At 44.1% G+C, this 27,735-nt stretch overlaps 1 protein-coding gene across 4 annotated transcripts; it reads left to right on the top strand.

The window, feature by feature from the left end:
* The first annotated feature begins 5,271 nt into the window (after positions 1-5,271).
* On the top strand, positions 5,272-25,965 carry LOC121544933 (piggyBac transposable element-derived protein 4). 4 transcript variants are annotated; one of them, XM_041855193.2, is made up of 5 exons: positions 5,272-5,587; positions 6,969-7,071; positions 17,118-17,573; positions 22,838-25,084; positions 25,216-25,965. In XM_041855193.2, the coding sequence occupies exons 1-5, from the start codon at positions 5,498-5,500 to the stop codon at positions 25,533-25,535; spliced, it is 3,216 nt and encodes a 1,071-aa protein (XP_041711127.1). In that variant the 5' UTR covers positions 5,272-5,497; the 3' UTR covers positions 25,536-25,965. The 4 variants fall into 4 exon arrangements, with proteins under 4 accessions (XP_041711127.1, XP_041711128.1, XP_045065071.1 ...); XM_041855194.2 differs by lacking the exon at positions 6,969-7,071; XM_045209136.1 differs by lacking the exon at positions 5,272-5,587 and having other exon boundaries at positions 6,819-7,071.
* Positions 25,966-27,735: the final 1,770 nt, after the last annotated feature.

Genomic DNA, 27,735 nt, shown 5'->3' with positions numbered 1-27,735 from the left:
CTTTAAAGGTACCTCCGTTCGGTGGGAGTGCCGGGTCGGGTGTGGCTTGAAGCAATGAGTGACGTATTTAAAAGGCAGCGTTGCATTTTTAACCCACAACCCAACCCCTCAGTGTTTTTCAACTGGCCGTTTCTGTTCAATTGAACGTTATGTTTTTATGTACTGAACGCATCCCCAGTTTAGTTACAGTATCTCTGGTCCGTACCTTGTAGTAAAAACCCATACACATTGGGCCGCTGTGGTGTGTTTATGGGCTCCCCACCCGCTAATAAAATACAAGAAGAAGACAATGCGGAAGTGAATTTGCGAGTGTCACAGCAGCGTCCCGGCAGTAACATTAAGACTTCCGTTTTTCCGATTTTGCCTTCAAAATAAAAGTCTGCGGTAAAATGCTCTGTGTATGATACGACATCAATATTTTGTTTTCCAGCTTTGCATAGTCCTTTTTTGTGTGTCATTTTAGCAGACGCTCTTATCCAGAGCGACTTCCAGTTAGTGAGTGCATACATTTTTTCATACTGGCCCCCGTGGGAAACGAACCCACAACCCTGGCGTTGCAAGCGCCATGCTCTACCAACTGATAGTGCATAATGTTACAATTATATTACACAATTATAACTACATCAGGGAAAATCTAAACTAAAGATAATTACTACTTTATATCAGATAAAGAATATTATAAGGATGAGCACATTGAGAAATGGCTATGTTTTTAATGTCATTGTGTGTTATGTATATGACTGGTGCTATGTTTAAAAGTGTTTCTTGGTTCTTACAGATGCAATCACGGTTTAAATGTATTTCCAGTTTGCTTGAGATGTATTCCTGGATGATAGCCGCCAATGTAATACACATTGGACTGTTTTGCTACCTGTCTCAACTAAAGTGAGGTGGAAAAGACTAAGTAGGGTCTCTAGTAACCAAATATGTTTAGTTTTGGAGGGGAACTGTGTCATACGGACTGTTGCTGGCTTTTTACTCCGCCCCCTCCATAGCCCCCAATGCAATACACTGTATTGGACTGTCTACTACCTGTCTTAGCTAAAGTAGTGTGGAAAATACAAAGTAGGGTGAGTTTGCACAAAAAGCTAAGTCATAGGAAGTGTTGCTGAACTTTTACAATAAAAATAGTTTAAAGTAGATTTGTTTCTTGTAAACACACACTAGTCCTCTGTTGGTGTCGGGAGAGGTCGTGTTTTTCTCTAGCTGGAGGTAAGCAGGAGGTAAGCTTCTCATATGGTGTTGTTGAGTAAAGCTTAACCATGTATTAGATCGTAGGTAGGTAGTTAGCTGTAGTTAGGTATTGTATTTATTATAGGTTAGTATTGTTGTTATTGTAGGTTTCCGTAGGTAATTGTAGGTTAGTATCGAAGCACGAGGCTAGCTAGCTAGCGGGTAACTACTGGTAACGATTAGCAACGCTGGAGAGCTGTTTCCAATGTTAATGTAGTCCTAGCCAACGTTTAATTTTTTGCTGCGTTATGCGTTATGCGTTATGAAAGGAACTAGACACGGACTTGAATTATCTGTTTAGTGTGCTAACACACTCTTGGCAGTTTGTTGTAACCAAGTATTGATGCTAAATTGTGTGTTAATGGATGCTAGCTTGCAAGTTAGCTACGGCTTCGTGGGTTGTTGTGGGTAGTTACTGTGTCTTGGCAGTGCCAGCTGTAGCACGAAGCTAGCTAGCTAGCCGTTCTTCAAACAAAGTCAACACAGTGGCCATTGCTAGCTCCCCAACACGACCAGCTAGCTGTACTGTAGTAGCTAACTACAATATACTTGTCCTAGCTAGCCAACGTCTAATCATTGCTGCGTCATGAAAGGAACTTGACACAGACACGAATGATCTGTTTAGTGTGTTATCACATTATTGGTGGTTTGTTGTGACCAAGTGTTGGTGCTAAACGGTGTGTTATTGTTATTGGATGCTAGCTTGCTAGTTGGCTATGGTGTCATAGTTGGCTAGCTGAATAAAGTGGGTTGAGTCTATTCCTTAAACATTGAACCGCTGTGGTTCACAACAATTCTGATTTCTAAAGGCGGAAGTTGTGAGAGTTTTTGTTCGGGTGGTTCAGTGAAACAATTTTAGTTTCTGAGGTAGAAGTTTTTGGTGAGGGAGGCCCTGCTCTCTCCGCTCCCAGATGCTTAGCCCATTTCATTCCGATCTCCTCTGCATTTTTGTAGCCATTTGCTACAGCCTGTCAACTATGCCTCTGCCTATCCCTGTTCTCTCCTCTCTGCACAGGCTACACAAACGCACCACACCGCGTGGCTGCTGCCTCTCTAACCTGGTGGTCCCTGCACGCACCACCCACGTGGAGTTCCAGGTCGCAGGCAGCCTCTGGAACTGCCGTTCTGCTGCCAACAAAGCTGACTTCATCCCAGCCTATGCCAACCTCCAGTCCCTCGACTTCCTGGCGCTGACGGAAACATGGATCACCACTGAAAACACTGCTACTCCTACTGCTCTTCCTCGTCTGACCATGTGTTCTCGCATACCCCGAGAGCATCTGGTCAGAGGGGTGGTGGTACAGGAATCCTCATCTCTCCCAAGTGGACATTCTCAATTTTTCCCCTAACCCATCTGTCTATCTCCTCATTTGAATTCCATGCTGTCACAGTCACTAGCCCATTTAAGCTTAATATCCTTGTCATCTATCGCCCTCCAGGTTCCCTTGGAGAGTTCATCAATGAGCTTGACGCCTTGATAAGTTCCTTCCCTGAGGATGGCTCACCCCTCACAGTTTTGGGGGATTTCAACCTCCCTATGTCCACATTTGACTCATTTCTCTCTGCCTCCTTCTTTCCACTTCTCTCCTCTTTGACCTCACCCTCTCACCGTCCCCCCTACTCACAAGGCAGGCAATACGCTTGACCTCATCTTCACTAGATGCTGCTCCTCTACTAATCTCACTGCAACTCCCCTCCATGTCTCCGACCACTACTTTGTTTCCTTTTCTCTCTCGCTCTCCTCCAACACTACTCACTCTGCCCCTACACAGATGGTAATGCGCCGCCGCAACCTTCGCTCTCTCTCTCCCACTACTCTCTCCTCTTCCATCCTATCATCTCTTCCCTCTGCTCAATCCTTCTCCCTCCAATCTCCTGATTCTGCCTCCTCAACCCTCCTCTCCTCCCTTTCTGCATCCTTTGACTCTCTGTGTCCCCTATCCTCCCGGCCGGCTCGGTCCTCCCCCTCCAGCTCCGTGGCTTGATGACTCATTGCGAGCTCACAGAACAGAGCTCCGGGCAGCGGAGCGGAAATGGAAGAAAACTAAACTCCCTGCCGACCTGGCATCTTTTCCTCCCTCCTCTCTACATTTTCTTCATCTGTTTCTGCTGCTAAGGCCACCTTCTACCACTCTACATTCCAAGCATCTGCCTCTAACCCTAGGAAGCTCTTTGCCACATTTTCCTCCCTCCTGAATCCCCCCCCTCTCTGTGGATGACTTCGCAACCACTTTGAAAAGAAGGTTGACGACATCCGATCCTCGTTTGTTAAGTCTAATGACACTGCTGGTCCTGCTCACACTGCCCTACCCTATGCTTTGACTTCTTTCTCCCCTCTCTCTCCAGATAAAATCCTGCGACTTGTGACTGCAGGCCGCCCAACAACCTGCCCGCTTGACCCCATCCCCTCCTCCCTTCTCCAGACCATCTCCGGTGACCTTCTCCCCTACCTCACCTCGCTGATCAACTCATCCTTGACCGCTGGCCATGTCCCTTCCGTCTTCAAGAGAGCGAGAGTTGCTCCCCTTCTCAAAAACCAACACTCGACCCCACTGATGTCAACAACTACAGACCAGTATCCCTTCTTTATTTTCTTTCCAAAACTATTGAGCGTGCCGTCTTTAGCCAACTCTCTTGCTATCTCTCTCAGAATGACCTTCTTGATCCAAACCAATCAGGTTTCAGGACTGGTCATTCAACTGAGACTGCTCTTCTCTGTGTCACGGAGACTCTCCGCACTGCTAAAGCTAACTCTCTCTCCTCTGCTCTTGTCCTTCTAGACCTGTCTGCTGCCTTTGATACTGTGAACCATCAGATCCTCCTCTCCACCCTCTCCGAGCTGGGCATCTCCGGCGCGGCTCACTCCTGGATTGCGTCCTACCTGACCGGTCGCTCCTACCAAGTGGCGTGGCGGGAAGCTGTCTCCGCACCACGTGCTCTCACCACTGGTGTCCCCCAGGGCTCGGTTCTAGGCCCTCTCCTTTTCTCCCTATACACCAAGTCACTTGGCTCTGTCATATCCTCACATGGCCTTTCCTATCATTGCTACGCTGACGATACACAACTAATCTTCTCCTTTCCCCCTTCTGATAACCAGGTGGCGAATCGCATCTCTGCATGTCTGGCAGACATATCAGTATGGATGACGGATCACCACCTCAAGCTGAACCCTGGCAAGACGGAGCTGCTCTTCCTCCCGGGGAAGGACTGCCCGTTCCATGATCTCGCCATCACGGTTGACAACTCCGCTGTGTCCTCCTCCCAGAGTGCGAAGAGCCTAGGCGTGACCCTGGACAACACCCTGTCGTTTCTCCGCCAACATCAAGGCGGTGACCCGCTCCTGCAGGTTCATGCTCTACAACATTCGGAGAGTGCGACCCTGCCTTACACAGGAAGCGGCGCAGGTCCTGGTCCAGGCACTTGTCATCTCCCGTCTGGACTACTGCAACTCGCTGTTGGCTGGCCTCCCTGCCTGTGCCATTAAACCCCTACAACTCATCCAGAATGCCGCAGCCCGTCTGGTGTTCAACCTTCCCAAGTTCTCTCACGTCACCCCCTCCTCCGCACACTCCACTGGCTTCCAGTTGAAGCTCGCATCCGCTACAAGACCATGGTGCTTGCCTATGGAGCAGTGAGGGGAACGGCACCTCTGTACCTTCAGGCTCTGATCAGTCCCTACACCCAAACGAGGGCATTGCGTTCATCCACCTCTGGCCTGCTGGCTCCCCTTCCTCTGCGGAAGCATAGCTCCCGCTCAGCCCAGTCAAAACTGTTCGCTGCTCTGGCACCCCAATGGTGGAACAAGCTCCCTCACGACGCCAGGACAGCGGAGTCACTCACCACCTTCCGGAGACATTTGAAACCCCACCTCTTTAAGGAATACCTGGGATAGGATAAAGTATTCCTTCTAACCCCCCCCAAATTGTAAAGTGGTTATCCCACTGGCTATAGGGTGAACGCACCAATTTGTGAGTCGCTCTGGCTAAGAGCGTCTGCTAAATGACGTTAATGTGCCCTTGAGCAAGGCACTTAACCCTAATTGCTCCTGTAAGTCGCTCTGGATAAGAGCGTCTGCTAAATGACTAAAATGTAAATGTAAAAAATAAGAAAAACACAAGAAAGTAAGCTGCAGATAGACCGTGGGTGAGGGTTGGCAGCCATTGCCTAGCTGTTCTAAAGTCTCAGTGCCTGGAGTCTTTGGCTGTTCAAAAGTCTCAGCGCTTGGGGATAGAAAAAGTCCTGGAGCCTGTTGGTCCGATACCCAATGCTCCGGTACCGCCTGCAGGAGAACAGTTCATGGCTGGGGTGGCTGGAGTCTTTCGAAATTTTTCGGCCCTTCCTCAGACAACGCCTGGTATGTATGTCCTTATATGCAAGATCAAGGTTCAGGATATCAGCTCCTGAAATACACCAAACAATCTGAGAACCATAGTACATGTGCAAGTTTCACCACTTAATCACATCATTGCAGATTTATCTTCTTTTGACAATTATAGCATTCTTTCATGGCGTTCACCATTATTCTCAATGAATCTGATATACATGTTCTTGCATAACCCATTCTGTACTCGTGGCAATCCCTTCCCTATTTTCTTGGCAAAAGAAATGTGTAAATTGCTTGTATAATGCTGAAAACCTCTGTAAATTGGACACTTTAATGTTTCCTGCAAATAGGCCTAACCATAAGAACTTTTTGAAATACCTACCACTTCTCTCCAAATAGTCCTTCTCCCATTCATCACGAGTCAATGTAAGCTCACCATTATTTGGAGTGGTATGCCTGAACCCTCCAAAATTTGCCTCATCTGACAAAACACATTTCTGTGTATCCTCGCTTATTTCGACGTCAACCTCTCCAGTTACATGCTGCTCATTTGATACCGTTTTCATAGACTTTACTATTTCCTCATCTGATAAACCTCTACCACAACTGTATGTCTCTAAGTGGTAGTATTCATTCCCAATATCTTGGGTGTCTGAAAATAGTTTTTGCTTTATAAGCCAATATGTATTCCATATACAGTGATTCGCATTGTGGCCAATGGAGTGGGTGGAGTCAAAGGCGAGCAACACTCCTTATTAATCCAGTAACACTCCGTATTATTCAGTGCCCCATGAAATGACACCATATATACATTCTACAGACCCTACCTACAATACTTTTACTGCGGCACCTAGAATAGTTTTTGCTCTATAAGCCAATATGTATTCCATATACAGTGATTTGCGTTGTGGCCAATTAAATGGGTGGCTTAAAAGGCCAGCAACACTCCGTATTAATCAGTGACCCATGAAATGACACCATATATACATTCTACAAGCCCCACTGAGTATTCCCTACAATTCGTTTACTGCGGCACCTATAATAGTTTTTGCTCTATACGCCAATATGTATTTCTGTGATTTGCATTTTGGGCATTTATTTGCCCTTAGAATATGTTTTAAAATCAAAATGTCACTTAAATATGAACAAATATGAATCATTGTTAATGTTTAGACAAGTATTTTTCATATATAATGAATAAATATAGGTTATTCGACACTTTTGTACTATTACGTGACCCGGAAGTACTTGTTTAGTTTTGCTGATGAGACGCTGACGTTTATGGTTACTTTCCTCGTGGACGAAGCCACACTCATTGAAAAATACCTAACTCTCAGTCTACGGAAACATGTCTAAACTACAGTCGTTTCGTGTGTTTTTAAATGAGCGTTTAACGGTGGCTGCTGTGGAGATTTTCAGGGCAGCCGAGAAAACGGTAGTGGAGTACCAGGAGGAGAATGATCGGCTACGGAGACTGCTGCGGATCACACCGGAGATAAAACTATATAGAATAGGTTCGTATACGGTAGATCTACTGGCTAGCTATAGTTCTCCTCAATTAATAAACTGTTTAGGCAAACGGTGATCACCACTTCATCCATTTTTAAAGAAGTTATCTACTGTAACTTTTTGCATTATTAAATTGTTTTGTCACGAAAAACGGATTGAAATAACATACAGCTGCACTCAGGCATGTTTAAAGGCTGTTTAGATCATAACTTTAGATCTGCAATGGTCGATATGCAACGTAATCTGGGGTGCGTTCAGTACGACAGAACATTGTTCAACGTTGAATTCAACGGAAACAATACAGTAATGGGGTGTAATCATTAGTCCAAACAGTTGCAAAACGCAACGAAAACGAAAGTTTCTATTGGACAAATTCAGGTAGGTCCCTCCCAGTTTCGTTACGTTTACTTCCGTTTACGAAACGTTTTGCAACAGAATTGGCGTAATGACACCCCAGTTGAAGAACTGTGATTATGGTGGCCCTGCCCTTGAGGGCGATTGTGTACGGTATGCTGCACGAGTTTGCGATTTCAAATGGTCATACCCATATTGATCAGGATACACCTTGCCGCCCTATGGGAGCAAACGTACCTCAAACGTTGTTGAAAAATGGTGCTCACCGTTTTGGGGAAAAGTGTCGCTCAGTCCAAACCATCACAAAACATAACAAACAATGAATTAAACTGAACGCACCCCTTTACTTGCATATGCATTGGGTCCATTCAAAATGTGGTACATTAACCAACTTTACTTTGAGATACTTATTAATTCTCAACTTGGAAGGCACTGATGTTTTATAAACGTGTTTCCAGTTGCAGGTGTAACTCCGATAGCCAGAGAATGTTCAGAAAAATATGAAATCCACTTTTTTTATCAAGTGAGAACATTTCCTTTTGCATATGTGTAAATCTTCGTACATGTGGCCACCACTGTGTAGCTTAGAAATGACTAGTTCCAGCAAAGATGTTGAATATTGCGAGATGTCGGGCAGCTAAAATGGCGAGGGTAACATCTCACTTGGTGCAAAACAGGGTTTTTATATTTTTCGGAATATTCTCTGGTTATCAGAGTTACACCTGCAACTGGAAATAGAAGTTAAGACACCAGTGCCTTCCAAATCGAGAATGAAGGAAGTATCACCAAGAATGGTTGGTTGAAAGTAGTTGTAGCATATTGTCAACATAGCCTCGGGAAGTAGGGGTGCTGAGGGTGCTGCAGCACCCCCTGAAAAATCAGAATAAAAAACATATTTTTTCACAAAGGTAGTGGGCCTTTACTGGTCCTGTATTAGCAGAGCATAGCTCAGCATGCTGTCTGTAGCGCGGCCCCAAAAAAATCTCTGCATCCCACCCCCAAACTATGATTGTCAGTGCAGAACTCTAGACTAACAATTTCCCCTCAGTTGATGGCACCAGCCCATGATTTGGTCGCACCCAAAAAATGTTTTGCCAGCGTCGCACAATAGAAAAAAATAGGAGTAATCAGCTTAGAAAGTTATTAGAAAGTCATTCACAATGCTTTATTAAGATGTGTAATACACTATTGAGATGGTATTCAATAAATAAATTATACCAGTGATTGTCATTAATTTTGGCATGACAATTAGGCTATTTTAGTTATATTTTACTGTCAAAATAGAGCTCCATAATTTTCAGTTTTTTCTTCTTCAATAGAGATACATTTGCCTTCATCTTTATGTGCACTAATATAACATATAGGCCTAATTCAATTGGTGCTAATTCACCGGTCTGATGAAGTGGAAACTAGATTGCTAACTATAAATAGCTTATAACACCTACTGCTAATAGCCATTTATTAACAGTAAATGTAATGTCCGGAAAAAAAACTTTGCAATGAAGGGTACTGCACTCGTGATGGCCGATGTGCATTCCACACGATACATATTTCAAAGCCATATCAGATATCTCGATTGTAAAACAGTGTGCTTTTGTAACACGTGGGAAACTAACCCGGGTCTCCCCAACAACAACAAAACATCCCTAACCCCCCAAAAATTATAATCCCTAACCAAAATGTTTTGTTTTTACCCCACTTAATTAAATTCACAGTTCAGTTATCACAAAACATATTTTTTTCGGTGTTATAGCCGATAGGCTTAAAAGGCCTGGGGGAAGTTGTGTAATTCAAATAAAACCAGAGAGGAAGAGGCACATTTTAGGCTACTTGGTGAATTTGCAAGGCATGCAAGACAAGACATTGCCAGATGCAGATTACCAAAACATATGAGCACGCTTCTGCCTTCTGCCTCTCTCTCCCTTGCGCTGGCCTGCCTGCTTTGTCTCTTCGCTAATGATGCAAGTGTGTGTCTGTTGCATGTTGAATATCCTACCCTATTAACGGGGTAGCCTACCCCTCGGTTTCGCCTCATTAAATTACAGTAGGCTACAGGACCTGTATCGATTACACTTTTCAGACATACATAATGTTTGTTTTTCTGTCTGTTAGGGTAGGCTACACAAGTTTTTTTTTTTTTTTTTGTATGCTGACACGAAACCTTCTCTGGCGATATGGACATTTTACTTGTCTGTAAAGGAATGCGGCTTCTGAAGCGGGACTAAAGTCCATCACTAGGCAAACAGAACTGTCAATCAAATTATCTCCAGCTGCTGCGTGCAGACCACTCTCTCCTAAAAAAGTCCTTGAAAGTTAGTTAAATACCGTGGAAATAACACACATCTAGCTACCATACCATAAAAAGCTACATAAAAAAAGAGCACAGCAGCACATCAATCAGCGATGTTTATTGTTGTCAGGGAAAAAATACAGATTTTACGCCGGAGCAGAAATCTACTGTCTGATGCAGCACTTTTTTTAATTGTCTGCAAAGTTATCAATTGTCGGTATCGACATGTTACTGTAGCTGCGTTCTGTCTCTAAAGGGTTGCGGTAGATAACTTCATTGCCTGGCCCTAGCGGTTATACATATGTAACAGGGCCGTTATTCTGCATTGTAAATTGATGTGGAATGTTATGATTTTTTCTCATAGTTTTAACGGAAAACTGATAAACATTAAGCAAAATTGTCAATTTGTCACATCCCTAGTTGTAATGTTTGAGTCACATTAGACATTGCAAAATGTATAGAATTGCAGGAAATAAGCTCTGTCTCAAACAAGCTAACTGGCTAAAGTTGGCTAGCTTGCTAGCTAGCTATTTCTAGACACAAATGAGAGAACACCTCACTCTGACCATTTACTCGCCCTAGCAGAGCTGGTTAGGCTGTTTACATGTTTACTATTACTTTTTTTTGCCTTCGTTTACTTACACCGGTCATATTCAGCAGGGGTTGCACATTCGTAAATTCATCAGTTATTCTGCTCTCTGGCACACTTAGACAAGAGTGCTCTGAAATAGGAGTAGATAGCCAGAGTGAATTTACAAATGCAAGAGATATGCTAACTGGATAAGTCGTTCAAGTTCTTGCTAGTTAACCAAATGACACCTGCGTCTCTAGCTGTTTATAGCCACCGAAAAACGATGTTTGGGGAAAAAGTCAGTTAGTCACCCAACAACTCCAATGACATGACATCCTCCTAGCAGCTAGCAAGCTAGCTATCTAGCTAATGTTAGGCTCCGTGTTTTTAGCTTGCTACATAAATAGATACGCTAGCCTATTAGCCACGTTATGACTGACTTGTGATCATTGCCCTTGCTAGTTTGATTGTATTGACATTCCCAGCCTTACATGTACATTTAAGTCATTTAGCAGACGCTCTTATCCAGAGCGACTTACAAATTGGTGCATTCAACTTAGGATAGCCAGTGGGACAACCACCACTGGGGGAGGGGGTGTGTAGAAGGATTACTGTTATACTATTCCAGGTATTCCTTAAAGAGGTAGGGTTTCAAGTGTCTCCGGAAGGTGGTCAGTGACTCCACTGTCCTGGCGTCGTGGGGGAGCTTGTTCCACCATTGGGGTGCCAGAGCAGCGAATAGCTTTGACTGGGCTGAGCGGGAACTGTGCTTCCGTAGAGGTAGGGGGGCTAGCAGGCCAGAGGTGGATGAACGTAGTTCCCTCGTTTGGGTGTAAGGTCTGGTCAGAGCCTGAAGGTAAGGAGGTGCCGTTCCCCTCACAGCTCCGTAGGCAAGCACCATGGTTTTGTAGTAGATGCGAACTTCAATTGGAAGCCAGTGGAGTGTGCGGAGGAGCGGGGTGACATGAGAGAACTTGGGATGGTTGAACACCAGACGGGCTGCAGCGTTCTGGATAAGTTATAGGGGTTTAATGGCACAGGCAGGGAGCCTAGCCAACAGCGAGTTGCAGTAATCCAGACGGGAGATGACAAGTGCCTGGATTAGGACCTGTGCCGCTTTCTGTGTAAGGTAGGGTCGTACTCTGCGAATGTTGTAGAGCATGAACCTGCAGGATCGGGTCAACGCTTTGATGTTAGCGGAGAACAACAGGGTGTTGTCCAGGGTCACGCCAAGGTTCTTTGCACTCTGGGAGGAGGACACAATGGAGTTGTCAACCGTGATGGCGAGATCATGGAGCAGGCAGTCCTTCCCCGGGAGGAAGAGCAGCTCTGTCTTGCCGAGGTTCAGCCTGAGGTGGTGATCAGACATCCACACTGATATGTCTGCCAGACATGCAGAGATGCGATTCACCACCTGGTTATCAGAAGGGGGAAAGGAGAAAATGTATTGTGTGTCGTCTGCGTAGCAATGATAGGAGAGACCATGTGACGATATGACAGAGCCAAGTGACTTGGTGTATAGAGAGAATAGGAGAGGGCCTAGAACTGAGCCCTGGGGTACAACAGTGGTGAGAGCACGTGGTGCGGAGACAGATTCTCGCCACGCCACCTGGTAGGAGCGACCTGTCAGGTAGGACGCAATCCAAGAGTGAGCAGCGCCGGAGATGCCCAACTCGGAGAGGGTGGAGAGGAGGATCTGATGGTTCACAGTATCAAAGGCAGCAGACAGGTCTAGAAGGATAAGAGCAGAGGAGAGAGAGTTAGCTTTAGCAGTGCGAAGAGCCTCCGTGACACAGAGAAGAGCAGTCTCAGTTGAATGACCAGTCTTGAAACCTGACTGGTTTGGATCCAGAAGGTCATTCTGAGAGAGATAGCAGGAGAGTTGGCTAGAGACGGCATGCTCAAGAGTTTTGGAGAGAAAAGAAAGAAGGGATACTGGTCTGTAGTTGTTGACATCGGAGGGATCGAGTGTAGGTTTTTTGAGGAGGGGTGCAACTCTCGCTCTCTTGAAGACGGAAGGGACATAGCCAGCGGTCAAGGATGAGTTGAGCGAGGTGAGGTAAGGGAGAAGGTCTCCGGAAATGGTCTGGAGAAGAGAGGAGGGGATAGGGTCAAGCGTGCAGGTAGTTGGGCGGCCGTCCGTCACAAGTCGCAAGATTTCATCTGGAGAGAGAGGGGAGGAAGAAGTCGAAGCATAGGGTAGGGCAGTGTGAGCAGGACCAGCGGTGTCATTTGACTTAATAAATGAGGATCGGATGTCGTCAACCTTCTTTTCAAAATGGTTGACGAAGTCATCCACAGAGAGGGAGGGAGGGAGGGGGAGGAGGAGGAGGATGATTCAGCAGGGAGGAGAAGGTGGTAAAGAGCTTCCTAGGGTTAGAGGCAGAGGCTTGAAATTTAGAGTGGTAGAAAGTGGCTTTCAGAGGAAGAAAATGTAGAGAGGAGGGAGTGAAAAGATGACAGGTCCGCAGGGAGTCTAGTTTTCCTCCATTTCCGCTCGGCTGCCCGGAGCCCTGTTCTGTGAGCTCGCAATGAGTCATCAAGCCACGGAGCAGGAGGGGAGGACCGAGCCGGCCGGGAGGATAGGGGACATAGAGAGTCAAAAGATGCAGAAAGGGAGGAGAGGAGGGTTGAGGAGGCAGAATCAGGAGATCGGAGGGGAGAAGGATTTGGCAGAGGGAAGAGATGATAGGATGGAAGAGGAGAGAGTAGCGGGAGAGAGAGAGCGAAGGTTGCGACGGCACATTACCATCTGAGTAGGGGCAGAGTGAGTAGTGTTGGAGGAGAGCGAGAGAGAAAAGGATACAAAGTAGTGGTCGGAGACTTGGAGGGGAGTTGCAGTGAGATTAGTAGAAGAACAGCATCTAGTAAAGATGAGGTCAACCGTATTGCCTGCCTTGTGAGTAGGGGGGGATGGTGAGAGGGTGAGGTCAAAAGAGGAGAGGAGTGGAAAGAAGGAGGCAGAGAGAAATGAGTCAAAGGTAGACGTAGGGAGGTTAAAGTCACCCAGAACTGTGAGGGGTGAGCCATCCTCAGGAAAGGAACTTATCAAGGCGTCAAGCTCATTGATGATCTCTCCAAGGCAACCTGGAGGGCGATAAATGATAAGGATGTTAAGCTTGAATGGGCTAGTGACTGTGACAGCATGGAATTCAAATGAGGAGATAGACAGATGGGTCAGGGGGAAAATAGAGAATGTCCACTTGGGAGAGATGAGGAAAAGGCTACAATAATGCAAAAGAGATCGGAATAAAATTAACTAAACATCTGGGGATGCGAGAGAGCGGGGCCTCCCTCACTTACCTTTCACTGAAACACTCAAATTTAACTCTCCCAACTTCCACTTTAGAAATTATAATTGTTGTAAACTACAGTGGTTCAATGTTTTCTAGGAATAGACTCTAACTTAGTTTATTCAGCTTGCTAACTTGGTACAGTATTATTTTGTGAAAACCGCCCAGGGCACCGTATCCTATGATGCCATAGCTAACTAGCATGCTAGCATCCAATAACACACGGTTTAGCACCAACAAATTACCAATAGTGTGTTAACACACTAAACAGATCATTCGTGTCCGTGTCTAGTTCCTTTCATAACGCAGAAATAATTAAACGTTGACTAGCTAGCACAAAGTTAGTCATGCTAGCTACACAAGTGGACTACACATCTCGAATGTTCAGAAAGTGAAGCTTTACGTTGCAAAATTCTCATTGACTAAAATGATATTGTATTTAGTTGCTTCAGTACTGCTAGCTGGTAGTGTTGGCTAGCTAGCAATGGCTGCGGTGTTGACTTTGTTTGAAAAACGGCGTCGCTGCGAACGAATGTAGCTGGCTAGCTAACCTCGATAGTTTCTCTATACTACACCTTTATCTTTGATACAAAGACAACTATGTAGCTAGCTAACATTACACTAATCAAATCGTTCCATTGTAATGTAATGTGTGTCATATTACCTGCGGAGCGAAGTACAGCATGACTACTCACTCCAACTCCACCTACAGCCTTAGTTACATTTGTCCGTTTTTTGTCCAAAATATTGAGTCATTGAAACTGAAACAGTGCATCCCGATTGGAGGCAGCAAACAATGTACCAGCTGTGATTTACAACCTGATAGCAATATTTTTTGGACTACCAAGAAATGTATTGGTGAATTATATTAATCATGCATTGAACTGCATCCATCTATTCTGCCTAATGCCTTAGTCTACGTCATGGAACGTTGACTCAAATAGAAACTATTTTAAAAACCTCTTAGAAAGTTGGTTTTGTAGCATAAACTGGGAATTTGATATTTTTTACTGATATGATTGTCTATCTGTTTCACATCTGCAAAGTAGTTAAAACGCTGTCAGTTCCACTTTAACTAAATGGTGTTTAGCTAGCCAGTTACCTGATTTGCGATTTAGCATTATTTTGACACATACCAGCTTCCTAAGACCAACTAACTAGTGTTTCGGAGAGAGCAAGACAAACAAACTAATAGTACAATACAGAAAACGTGGATTCATATTAAGAAGCAACGTGGAAAGCAGTGTTCTAGTTTTGGAAGGATCTGTTCAGTGCATGCATTAATAGCATGCTGAGAGAATGTTAAAAGTGTTGTGCTGCCTGCTTGATCCTAATAAATACCAAATAATATTGTGATAAATGTGTCTGCCTGCCCTGCTGCTGTGCCTGTTTCACTGAGGCTGGCTGCTAGGATGAGCGAGCCTCTCACACCCTCTCTCGCCCCTCATGTGCCCCCAAAAATGTCTCCCTCCCACAGCTGCTTGCTTCCAGGAAACACAAACCCTGCCACCTGCCTGCTTGGGAGCCATTTTTTGGGGCACATGAGCGGGGAGAGAGAGTGTTATTTATTAGGATCACTCTTCCTGGGGTCCACATGAAACATGACATAATACAGAACATTATTAGTCAAGGACTGAACTACATAAATGTAAAACGTCACACATGCCAAGAGTGTGCAAAGCTGTCATCAAGGCAAAGGGTGGCTATTTAAAAAATATATTTTGATTTGTTTAACACTTTTTGGTTACTACATGGTTCCATATGTGTTATTTCATAGTTTTGATGTCTTCACTATTATTCTACAATGTAAAAAATTGAATGAGTAGGTGTGTCCAAACTTTTGACTGGTAGTGTATATAAAATGGCTGTGTCTCTTCACAGTCTCCTTTGTGCAGTAAGGTGTTCTTTTATCTGGTTTTTAAATCTGGTTTTATTGCTAACATGAGTTACCTGGGATGGCAGAGAGTTCCATGTAGTCATGGCTCTATTTAATACTGTGCATTTCCCAGCCTCTGTTCTGAACCTGGGGACTGTGAAGAGACCTCTGGTTGCATGTCTTGAATTGTACCGATGAGTGTCCAAACTGTGCGCCAACTGCTTGAACAGACAGTTCGGTACCTTCACATCAATACCTTGCACAAAGACCAATAGTGATGCAGTCAATCTCTCCTCAACTTTGAGCCAGGAGAGATTGACATGCATGTTACTGACACTTGCCCTCCGTGTACATCTAAGTGCAATACTTGCTGCTTTGTTCTGGACCAACTGCAATTTACCTATGTCCCTCTTTGCCGCACATGACCACACAGCTGGGCAGTAGTCCAGGTGCGAAAAAACTAGGGCCTGTAGGACCTGTCTGATTGACTGAGATGTCAAGAAGGCAGAGTAACATCCTATCATGGACAGACCTCTTCCCAGTTTCGCAACCATTGAGTCTATATGTTTTGACCATGACAGCTTGCTATCTAGGGTTACACCCAGCAGTTTAGTCTCCTCAACTTGCTCAATCGCCATATTATTCAATAATAGATCGAAATGAGGTTTAGCGTTGAGCGAGTGATTTGTCCCAAAAATTATGCTTTTAGTTTTTTTTAAAATATTTAGCACCCGCCTATTGCTAGTTACCCATTCTAAAACTGACTGGAGCTCTACGTTAAGGATGTCAGAGATTTATTTTACTTTTGCAACCGACGTGTATACTGTTGAGTCCTCAGTGTACATAGACGCACAGGCTTTAGTCAAGGTTAGTGGAAGGTCATTAGTAAAAACAGAAAACAATAATAGCCCTAGCCGGCTGCCCTGCGGTACACCACACTCAACTGAATTTGCATGAGAAAGACTTCCATTAACGAAAACCCTCTGTGTTCTATTAGATAGGTAACTCTCAAACCATAATAAGGCAGAGGATGCAAATCCATAACACCTATGTTTTTTCAGCAATAGGTTATGATCAATGACATCAAAAGCTGCACTGAAGTCTTAACAGAACAGCTCCCACAATCTTCTTACTATCAATTTCTTTCAGCCAATCATCAGTCATTTGTGTCAGTGCTGAGCATGTTGAGTGCCCTTCCCTATAAGCATGCTGAAAGTCTATTGTTAATTATTTTTCTGTAAAATAACTTTGTATTTGATCAAACACAATCTTTTCCAAAAGTTTGCTAAGCACTTGTGATTATTATTATCATGAGGATAATGCATTTTACTTTTTGACAAATTCAGTGTTATATCCGCCCCCTAAAAATAGGACGTTTTGATTGAGGTGACCAGGTAGAAGGTGCAGATCACACCAGTGCGGCCAATTCAAAATGTAACTCGCACAACCAAGTCAAAGGGTTGCCAAAAGCGACTAAATGGTCGCGGTCTGGAGTCCTGCAATGGACCCTCTGCTCGACCTCTGGCACAAGCTTTAGCTATGCCACTGGAGGTTCGAGGCCACTTTGCTATATAGATCATAGAGAGCTATAATTCACATGTATAATTGTTCAATTTAATTCTGTGGTATATAGCTTAAACCTCTGCTCCCCCTCTCCTTCCCTCCAGACTCCCTTCAGCTCTCTCTTGCTGTCTCTGAAGAGGAGGTTCCCTCTGAGCAGCAGCACTGTGAGCAGGAGTGGAGCCCCAGTCGGGGGCAGGAGGATCCAGAGCGCACACAGATTAAAGAGGAACAGGAGGAACTCCGGACAAGTCAGGAGGAAGAGCAGCTTCAAGGGCTCTTTGATACCAAAGACTCCACATTTACTCCTCCTTGTGTGAAAAGTGAATGTGATCAGGAGGACCCACTTCACAATACCATACTAGCTGAATACCCAACTCTCAGTCGACTGAAAATGTCTAAACTAGAGTCGTTTCGTGTGTTTTTAAATGTGCATTTAAAGGTGTCTGCCGCTGTGGAGATTTTCAGGGCATTTGAGAAAATGGTAGCAGAGTACCTGGAGGAGAATGATCGTCTACGGAGACTGCTGCGGATCACACCGGAGATAAAATTATGTAGAATAGGTACGTATATAGATCTACTAATATCTAACCACAGTTCCACTCAATTGATAAACTGTTTAGGCTATCACCATTTCAAAAATGTTAAACACCCACACCAGTAGAAATCGTGGTCCTCTGTAGCTCAGCTGGTAGAGCACGGCGCTTGTAACGCCAAGGTAGTGGGTTCGATCCCCGGGACCACCCAAACACAAAAAAAATAAAAATAAATTATGCACGCATGACTGTAAGTCGCTTTGGATAAAAGCGTCTGCTAAATGGCATATTATTATTATTATGATTATTATTATTATAAATCCACTTTTTCAAGCTGAAAGACAATGGCCAAAGCTTACCCATGATGTTGCGCAATGATGGAAGTCAATAAGTCATTGTTTTAGTCAAATTATGATATACAATGCCTTCAGAAAGTATTCACACTCCTTGAATTATTGTTGTGTTACAGCCTGAATTTAAAATAGATTAAATTGAGATTTGTGTCACTGGCCTTGACACAATACCCCATAATGTGGATTTATGTTTAGACATTTTTACAAATTAATTAAAAATGAAAAGCTGAAATGTCTTGAGTCAATAAGTATTCAACCCCTTTGTTAAGGCAAGCCTAAATAAGTTCAGGAGTACAACAAGTCCCATACTGAACAGGTCACATAAGTTGCATGGACTCTCTTTGTGCAATAATAGTTTTTAACATGATTTTTGAATGACTACCTCATCTCTGTACCACACATACATATCATTGTAAGGTCCCTCAGTCGAGCAGTGAATTTCAGACACTGATTCAACCACAATGACCAGGGAGGTTTTCCAATGCCTTGCAAAGAAGGGCACCTATTGGTAGATGGGTAAATAAAAACAAACACACATTGAATATCCCTTTTGAGCATGGTGAAGTTATTAATTACACTTTGGCTGGTGTATCAATACACCCAGTCACTGCAAAGATACAGGTGTCCTTCCTAACTCAGTTGCCAGAGAGGAAGGAAACCGCTCAGGGATTTTGCCATGAGGCCAATGGTGACTTTAAAACAGTTACAGAGTTTTTAATGACTGTGATAGGAGAAAACTGAGGATGGATCAACAACAATGTAGGTACTATACAATACTAGCCTAAATGACAGAGTGAAAAGAAGGATGGCTGTACAGAATAAAAATATGGGTATGCTTGTCATCGGCAAGAACCAGGATTTTTTTTTAGGATACAAATAAATGGAATATACAGTGAGGGGGAAAAAGTATTTGATCCCCTGCTGATTTTGTATGTTTGCCCACTGACAAAGACATGATCAGTCTATAATTTTAATGGTAGGTTTATTTGAACATTGAGAGACAGAATAACAACAACAAAATCCAGAAAAGCGCATGTCAAAAATTTTATAAATTGATTTGCATTTTAATGAGGGAAATAAGTATTTGACCCCTCTGCAAAACATGACTTAGTACTTGGTGGCAAAACCCTTGTTGGCAATCACAGAGGTCAGACGTTTCTTGTAGTTGGCCACCAGGTTTGCACACATCTCAGGAGGGATTTTGTCCCACTCCTCTTTGCAGATCTTCTCCAAGTCATTAAGGTTTCGAGGCTGACATTTGGCATCTCGAACCTTCAGCTCCCTCCACAGATTTTCTATGGGATTAATGGGCGAGGCCACTCCAGGACCTTAATGTGCTTCTTCTTGAGCCACTCCTTTGTTGCCTTGGCCGTGTATTTTGGGTCATTGTCATGCTGAAATACCCATCCACGACCCATTTTCAATGCCCTGGCTGAGGGAAGGAGGTTCTCACCCAAGATTTGATGGTACATGGCCCCGTCCATCGTCCCTTTGATGCGGTGAAGTTGTCCTGTCCCCTTAGCAGAAAAACACCCCCAAAGTATAATGTTTCCACCTCTATGTTTGACTGTGGGGATGGTGTTCTTGGGGTCATAGGCAGCATTCCTCCTCCTCCAAACACGGCAAGTTTGTTGATGCCAAAGAGCTCGATTTTGGTCTCATCTGACCACAACACTTTCACCCAGTTCTCCTCTGAATCATTCAGATGTTCATTGGCAAACTTCAGACGGACCTGCATATGTGCTTTCTTGAGTAGTGGGACCTTGCGGGCGCTGCAGGATTTCAGTCCTTCACGGCGTAGTGTGTTACCAATTGTTTTCTTGGTGACTATGGTCCCAGCTGCCTTGAGATCATTGACAAGATCCTCCCGTGTAGTTCTGAGCTGATTCCTCACCGTTCTCATGATCATTGCAACTCCACGAGGTGAGATCTTGTGTTTATTGTGTTTCTTCCATTTGCAAATAATCGCACCAACTGTTGTCACCTTCTCACCAAGCTGCTTGGTGATGGTCTTGTAGCCCATTCCAGCCTTGTGTAGGTCTACAATCTTGTTCCTGACATCTTTGGAGAGCTCTTTGGTCTTGGCCATGGTGGAGAGTTTGGAATCTGATTGATTGATTGTTCTGTGGACAGGTGTCTTTTATACAGGTAACAAACTGAGATTAGGAGCGCTCCCTTTAAGAGTGTACTCCTAATCTCAGCTCGTTACGTGTATAAAAGACACCTGGGAGCCAGAAATCTTTCTGATTGAGAGGAGGTCAAATACTTATTTCCCTAATTCAAATGCAAATCAATTTATAACATTTTTGACATGCGCTTTTCTGGATTTTTTTGTTGTTATTCTGTCTCTCACTGTTCAAATAAACATACCATTAAAATTATAGACTGATCATGTCTTTGTCAGTGGGCAAACGTACAAAATCAGCAGGGGATCAAATACTTTTTTCCCTCACTGTAGCTAAGCACAGGCAAAATCCTAGAGGAAAACCTGGTTCAGTCTGCTTTCCAACAGACACTGGGGACAAATTCAACTTTCAGCAAGACAATAACCTAAAACACAATTTCAAATATACACTGGAGTTGCTTACCAAGACGACATTGAATGTTCCTGAGTGGCCTAGTTAGTTTTGACTTAAATCGGCTTGAAAATCTATGGCAAGACTTGAAAATGTCTGTCTAGCAATGAATCAACAACCAACTTGACAGAGCTTGAAGAATTTTTAAAAGAATAATGGGTAAATGTTGTACAATCCAGGTGTGCAAAGCTCTTAGAGACTTACCCAGAAAGACTCACCGCTGTAATCGCTGCCAAAGGTGATTCTAATATACAGTACCAGTCAGAAGTTTGGATACACCTACTCATTCAAGGGTTTTTCTTTATTTTTTTACAATTTTCTACATTGTAGAATAATAGTGAAGTCATCAAAACTATGAAATATCACATATGGAATCATATAGTAACCAAAAAAGTGTTAAACAAATTAAAATATATTTTATATTTGAGATTCTTCAAATAGCCACCCTTTGCCTTGATGACATCTTTGCACACTCTTGGCATTCTCTCAACCAGCTTCACCTGGAATGCATTTCCAACAGTCTTGAAGGTGTTCCCACATATCCTGAGCACTTGTTGGCTGCTTTTCATTCACTCTGCAGTCCAACTCATCCCAAACCATCTCAATTGGGTTGAGGTCGGGTGATTGTGGAGGCCAGGTCATCTGATGCAGCACTCCATCACTCTCCTTCTTGGTCAAATAGCCCTTACATAGCCTGGAGGTGTGTTGGGTCATTGTCCTGTTGAAAACAAATGATAGTCCCACTAAGCGCAAACCAGATGGGATGGCGTATCGCTGCAGAATGCTGTGGTAGCCATACTGGTTAAGTGTGCCTTGAATTCTAAATAAATCACAGACAGTGTCACCAGCAAAGCACCCCCACACCATAACACCTCCTCCTCCATGTTTTACGGTGAGAACTACACATGCAGAAGGAAAGAAATTCCACAAATTAACTTTTAACAAGGCACACCTGTTAATTGAAATTCATTCCAGGTGACTACCTCATGAAGCTTGTTGAGAGAATGCCAAGAGTGTGCAAAGTTGTCATCAAGGCAAAGGGTGGCTATTTGAATAATCTCAAATATAAAATATATTTTGATTTGTTTAACACTTTTTTGGTTACTACATGAGTCCATATGTGTTATTTCATAGTTTATGTCTTCACTATTATTCTACAGTGTAGAACATAGTAGGATTTAAGAACCCTTGAATGAGTAGGTAGGTGTGTCCAAACTTTTGACTGGTACTGTGTGTATCCCGAGTGGTGCAGTGGTCTAAGGCACTGCATCGCAGTGCTAGCTGTGCCACTAGAGATCCTGGTTCGAATCCAGGCCGTAGCCGGCCGTGACCGGGAGACCTATGGGGCGGCGCACAATTGGCCCAGCGTCGTCCAGGGATGTAGCTCAGTTGGTAGAGCATGGCGTTTGCAACGCCAGTGTTGTGGGTTCGTTTCCCACGGGGGGCCAGTATTAAATTTTTAAAAATAATGTATGCACTCACTAACTGTAAGTCGTTCTGGATAAGAGCGTCTGCTAAATGACTAAAATATAAATGTAAATATACAGTACCAGTCAAAAGTGTTCTTTCAGCATGTGTATTGTATTTTCTCCCTGGTCCCTTCACAACCGCAGACCACGTGTAGCGTCATGTGGGCAAGCGGTTTGCTGATGTCAACGTTGTGAACAGAGTGCCCAATGGTGGCAGTGGGGTTATGGTATTGGCAGGCATAAGCTATGGATAATGAACACAATTGCATTTTATCGATGGCAATTTGAATGCACAGAGATACTGTGACGAGATCCTGAGGCCCATTGTCATGCCATTCCTCCACCGCCATCAGCTCATGTTTCAGCATGATAATGCACAGCCCCATGTCGCAAGGATCTGTACACAATTCCTGGAAGTTGAAAATGTCCCAGTTCTTCCATGGCCTGCATACTCACTAGATATGTCACCCATTGAGCATGTTTGGAATGCTCTGGATCAGCGTGTACGACAGCGTGTTCCAGTTCCTGCCAATATCCAGCTACTTCACCCAGCCATTGAAGAGGAGTGGGGCAACATTCCACAGGCCACAATCAACAGCTTGACCAACTCTATGCAAAGGAGTTGTTTCGCGCTGCATGATGGTGGTCACACCAAATACTGACTGGTTTTCTGATCCACGACCCTCTATTTTTTTTTTTTTTTTTTGCGTATCTGTGACCAACATATGCATATCTGTATTCCCAGTCATGTGAAATCCATAGATTAGGGCCTAATTTATTTATTTCAATTGACTGATTTCCTTATATGAACTGTAACTGTAAATAGTTGCATATTGCGTTTTATATTTTTGTTCAGTATAGATAACTTCTGCTCTTCCTCTCCTTTCCTCCAGACTCCCTGAAGCTCTCTCTCGCTGTCTCTGAAGAGGAGGTTCTCCCTGAGCAGCAGCACTGTGAGCAGGAGTGGATCCCCAGTCTGCAGCAGAAGGACCCAGAGCCCACACAGATTAAAAAGGAACAGGAGGAACTCGGGACCAGTCAGGAGAAAGAGCAGCTTCAAGTGCTCTTTGATGCCAAAGACTCCATATTCCCTCCTCTCTGTGTGAAAAGTGAAAGTGATCAGGAAGACCCACTTCAGTCCTTGACTCTTCCCCAAACTCAGACTGTGGAGAACAGAGAGAATGACCCTAAACCAGTGGATCTCACACCTTTTGTAACCGTAACTCACCTAAAGGGTCTCAACATTCCCTGTGACCCTCCAGATAATCAAAACAATGCCTCCAGCCACAGCTCAGCCGTAAGCAGTGACCCAGTAGGACTTGACAGCAGCCCACAATTGCATCCTAGCCCACCATTGGATCCAAACCCATCAATGGGGGAACATTATTCCGAATTTAGCAACACGTCTAGAAAAACTCACCGCTGCCGTGACTGTGATAAGTTTGCTCTGAAACCTGACTTGCAGAATCATTTGACTCTCGCCAAGAAGAGACTCAGCGAATGTCGGTTCTGCAAAAAACGCTACAACTCCACTTGTGAACTGAAGACCCATGTCCGACTCTGTCAAGGTGGAAAACCTTGCACCTGCCCTGTTTGTGGCAAGACCTTCAAACATACAAAATATATGTCCAGGCACATGAGGATTCACACTGGAGAGAAACCATTTAGCTGTGTTGACTGCGGTAAAAGCGTCAGTCTCAAGAAACTCACAAATGTGGAAATTCTGGAGATTTTTGTAAATTCTGACAATGAGTCTGAGTATGAAACTGAGGAATCAGATTCTGACAGTGACAGTAAGGAGCTGCCACCAAACCTTATGGGCATTGAGAACCCTGAATCTGAGGACCCCTTGCCCACCGACAAAGTCCCTGGTCCCTCTGAAGATGCTGGTGGTGATGGACGCAGACCAACTGTGGGTGAAGTACTGGAGGTCTGCGGTAGCTGGAAGGCCACCAGCCATTTTTCCCCTCCTGGCCCTGCTGTTGGCTTTGATGAGTCCCAGTCTGGAGTGAAAAGCCCCTTGCCATCTCCCTCTGCGGCAGAGTGCTTCAAGCTGTTTCTGACAGAGAAGCTGTTGGGAGACATAGTGGAGGAGACTAATCGCTATGCCTTGAAGCTACAGGAGAAGAGAGAGCCAGGAGTGAGGGGGAAGCTCGCTAAATGGGTGACAACCACAATTAGTGAAATGTATACCTTCCTGGTGACAGTCCTTCTCATGGGAATAGTGAAGAAGAACTCCCTAAGGGAATACTGGAGCACGGATCCTATGTTTGCAACTCCATTCTTTGCCACTCTCTTTTCCCAAGATCGCTTCCTAGTCCTGCTGCGATGCCTGCATTTCGTCAACAATGCTACTGCCAACCTAAATGACCCCTTACACAAAATAAGAAATGTTCTTACCAGCCTGACATCAGCATTCGGTCAGGTCTTTGTGCCATACAAGGACTTAAGCATTGACGAGTACTTGATGTTATGGAAGGGTAGGCTAGCGTTCCGTCAATACATTCCCTCCAAAAGGCACAGGTTTGGGGTGAAGTTCTTTTTTTTGTGCGACGTGAAGACAGGATTTGTCCAGGACATTATAGTCTACACAGGGTCCACCACTGACGTCAAACATTATGAGGGGCTTGGGGTGTCCGGGTCCGTGGTGATGACTATGCTGGCTCCTCATCTCGGGAGGGGCCACACTTTGTATGTAGACAATTGGTACAGCAGCCCCACACTCTTCCAGCATTTGCTCTCCAACAGCACAGGGGCCTGTGGCACAGTCCAATCAAACAGGAAGGGGATGCCGTCATTCGGAAGCAGGAAGATGCAGAGGGGGGAGGTGGAGTTCAAGGAGAACGGTCAACAGCTGGCAGTAAAGTGGCATGACAAACGAGACATCCATGTCCTCTCCACTGTCCATACAGCAACCATGTCACACACAGGGAAGGTTGACCACCTTACGGGAGAGAGGAAGCTCAAACCAGACTGTGTGCATGACTATAACCGCAAAATGGGGGCAGTAAATAAGGCAGACATGATAAACCGCTTTGTGGCATGTGCTTGGAAAACCACCAAGTGGTATAAGAAGATATTTTTCCATCTGATCGACACTGCTGTCCTCAATGGCCACATAGTTCACCGCCAACTAACAGGTGAGATGAATAATGAACAAGGTTTTTTGAAATTTTACATACAGTTCACATACAAATCACATTGTTCCATTATATTGACAATCTCACTCACCTACCCACTCCCTCATCCTCCCTCTCTATCGCCCCTATAGGTGAGGTGATTACCTACCAAAAGTACAGAGAGAACCTCATGAGAGAGCTGCTGGAAGAGCACCACACCCCTCGGCACCCATCCACTGGGGGCCGTCCTGCTGCAGATAATCCTCTGCGCCTCACTGCACGGCATTTTCCCTCCAAAGTCCCTCAAACTGCTGCTCAAGGCAGTCGCACACGGAGGCACTGCAAAGTCTGCCTGTCCAGCACCATGAGAAGGAAGCAGAGGAAGTTGACAAAGTACATGTGTGTACCTTGTGACATACCCCTGTGTGTTGCGCCATGCTTTGGGGAGTACCATACGCTCAAGCACTATTGAGCACATCTGCAGCAATTACTGACTGACTGACTTCACAGGTGACCTGCCATGTGATACAATGTCTTTGTTCAACCGCTACTATTGAAATATGGGTTAGGCATATTTGTAATGAAATGTCAGTTGTCATTGTATTTTCTTGCAGTTTTTTCCTCCAGTAAAACTGTAAAGAAGTGTACGTTCAAAGAGTATGTTGCTAGAATACAAAAGCTGGCCTCAATCTTCGGAAAGAAAGATATCAGCAACTCCAGTTCCAGTTATGTTGGCAAATTACGTTCAATATTGTTTTTTAGTGTGTGTGGTTTCTGAAAGTAAAGAATAAAGAGGAATGATTAGTAATTATAATACAATATCAGGATGTAGCAATAAAACGATATTACAACGAAGTAACATAACACTGCTATAAGAATAATAAATTGCATTTACAACATTACATTTATAAATGCACCAGTAACTGAATAGCTCCACAAGGGGGCAGGGCAGAGCTATGCTAAACAGGCCCAATAAATTCACAGGCCTGGTCATGATGAGGGCAACTTCAAAAGGATACAACACAAGCTAATACTTCTCTGACATGATTAGCAGTTTTCTACCAAACTAATGAAAGAATATACATAAGCACAATTGAGTATAACACCATAAAGGTTATGAAATTAGTACATTGCGTGTCCACAGTTATAAAGGAATAGACAGACAACTAAATGCTTATCTTGTGCTACAGTTGAAATGACGTAACGCAGTCATACAGAAAGTGTATTATGGTAAGTTAAATAAAGCACTTTGATAGGAACGCACACATACAGTACCAGTCAAAAGTTTGGACACACCTACTCATTCAAGGGTTTTTCTTTATTTTTACAATTTTTTTACATTGTAGAATAATAGTGAAGACATCAAAACTATGAAATAACACAGATGGAATCATGTAGTAACCAAAATGAAATAACACAGATGGAATCATGTAGTAACCAAAAAAGTGTTAAACAAATCAAAATATATTTTATATTTGAGATTCTTCAAATAGCCACCCTTTGCTTTGATGACAGCTTTGCACACTCTTGGCATTCTCTCAACCAGTTTCACCTGGAATGCTTTTCCAACAGTCTTGAAGGAGTTCCCACATATGCTGAGCACTTGTTGGCTGCTTTTCCTTCCCAAACCATCTCAATTTGGTTGAGGTCAGGTGATTGTGGAGGCCAGGTCATCTGATGCAGCACTCCATCACTCTCCTTCTTGGTCAAATAGCCCTTACACAGCCTGGAGGTGTGTTGGGTCATTGCCCTGTTGAAAAACAAATGATAGTCCCACTAAGCGCAAACCAGATGGGATGGTGTATCGTTGCAGAATGCTGTGGTAGCCATGTTGGTTAACTGTGCCTTGAATTCTAAATAAATCACAGACAGTGTCACCAGCAAAGCACCCCCACACCATAACACCTCCTCCTCCATGTTTTACGGTGAGAACTACACATGCAGAGATCATCCATTCACCCACTCCGCGTCTCACAAACACACGGCGGTTGGAACCAAAAATCTCAAATTTTGACTCAAGACCAAAGGACACATTTCCACCAGTCTAATGTCCATTGCTCATGTTTCTTGGCCCAAGCAGGTCTCTTCTTTTTATTGGTGTCCTTTAGTAGTGTTTTCTTTGCAGCAATTCAACAATGAAGGCCTGATTCACACAGTCTCCTCTGAACAGTTGATGTTGAGATGTGTCTGTTACTTGAACTCTGTGAAGCAGTTATTTGGGCTGCAATTTCTGAGGCTGGTAACTCTAATGAACTTATCGTCTGTAGCAGAGGTAACTCTGGGTCTTCCATTCCTGTGGCGGTCCTCAGAGCCAGTTTCATCATAGCGCTTGATGGTTTTTGCGGCTGCACTTGTCGTTTCTCTTTGCTTATTTGAACTGTTCTTGCCATAATATGGACTTGGTCTTTTACTAAATAGGGCTATCTTCTGCATACCCCCCTACCTTGTCACAACACAACTGATTGGCTCAAACGCATTAAGAAGGAAAGAAATTCCACAAATTAACTTTTAAGAAGGCACACCTGTTAATTGAAATGCATTCCAGGTGACTACCAGGTGACTACCTCATGAAGCTGGTTGAGAGAATGCCAAGAGTGTGCAAAGCTGTCATCAAGGCAAAGGGTGGTTATTTGAAGAATCTCAAATATAAAATATATTTTGATTTGTTTAAC

Source organism: Coregonus clupeaformis, chromosome 29 (assembly GCF_020615455.1).
Source record: "Coregonus clupeaformis isolate EN_2021a chromosome 29, ASM2061545v1, whole genome shotgun sequence".
NCBI classification, from domain to species: Eukaryota; Metazoa; Chordata; class Actinopteri; order Salmoniformes; family Salmonidae; genus Coregonus; species Coregonus clupeaformis.
Note: the sequence above shows the minus strand (reverse complement) of the source record. Positions and strands in the feature narration are given on the sequence as shown.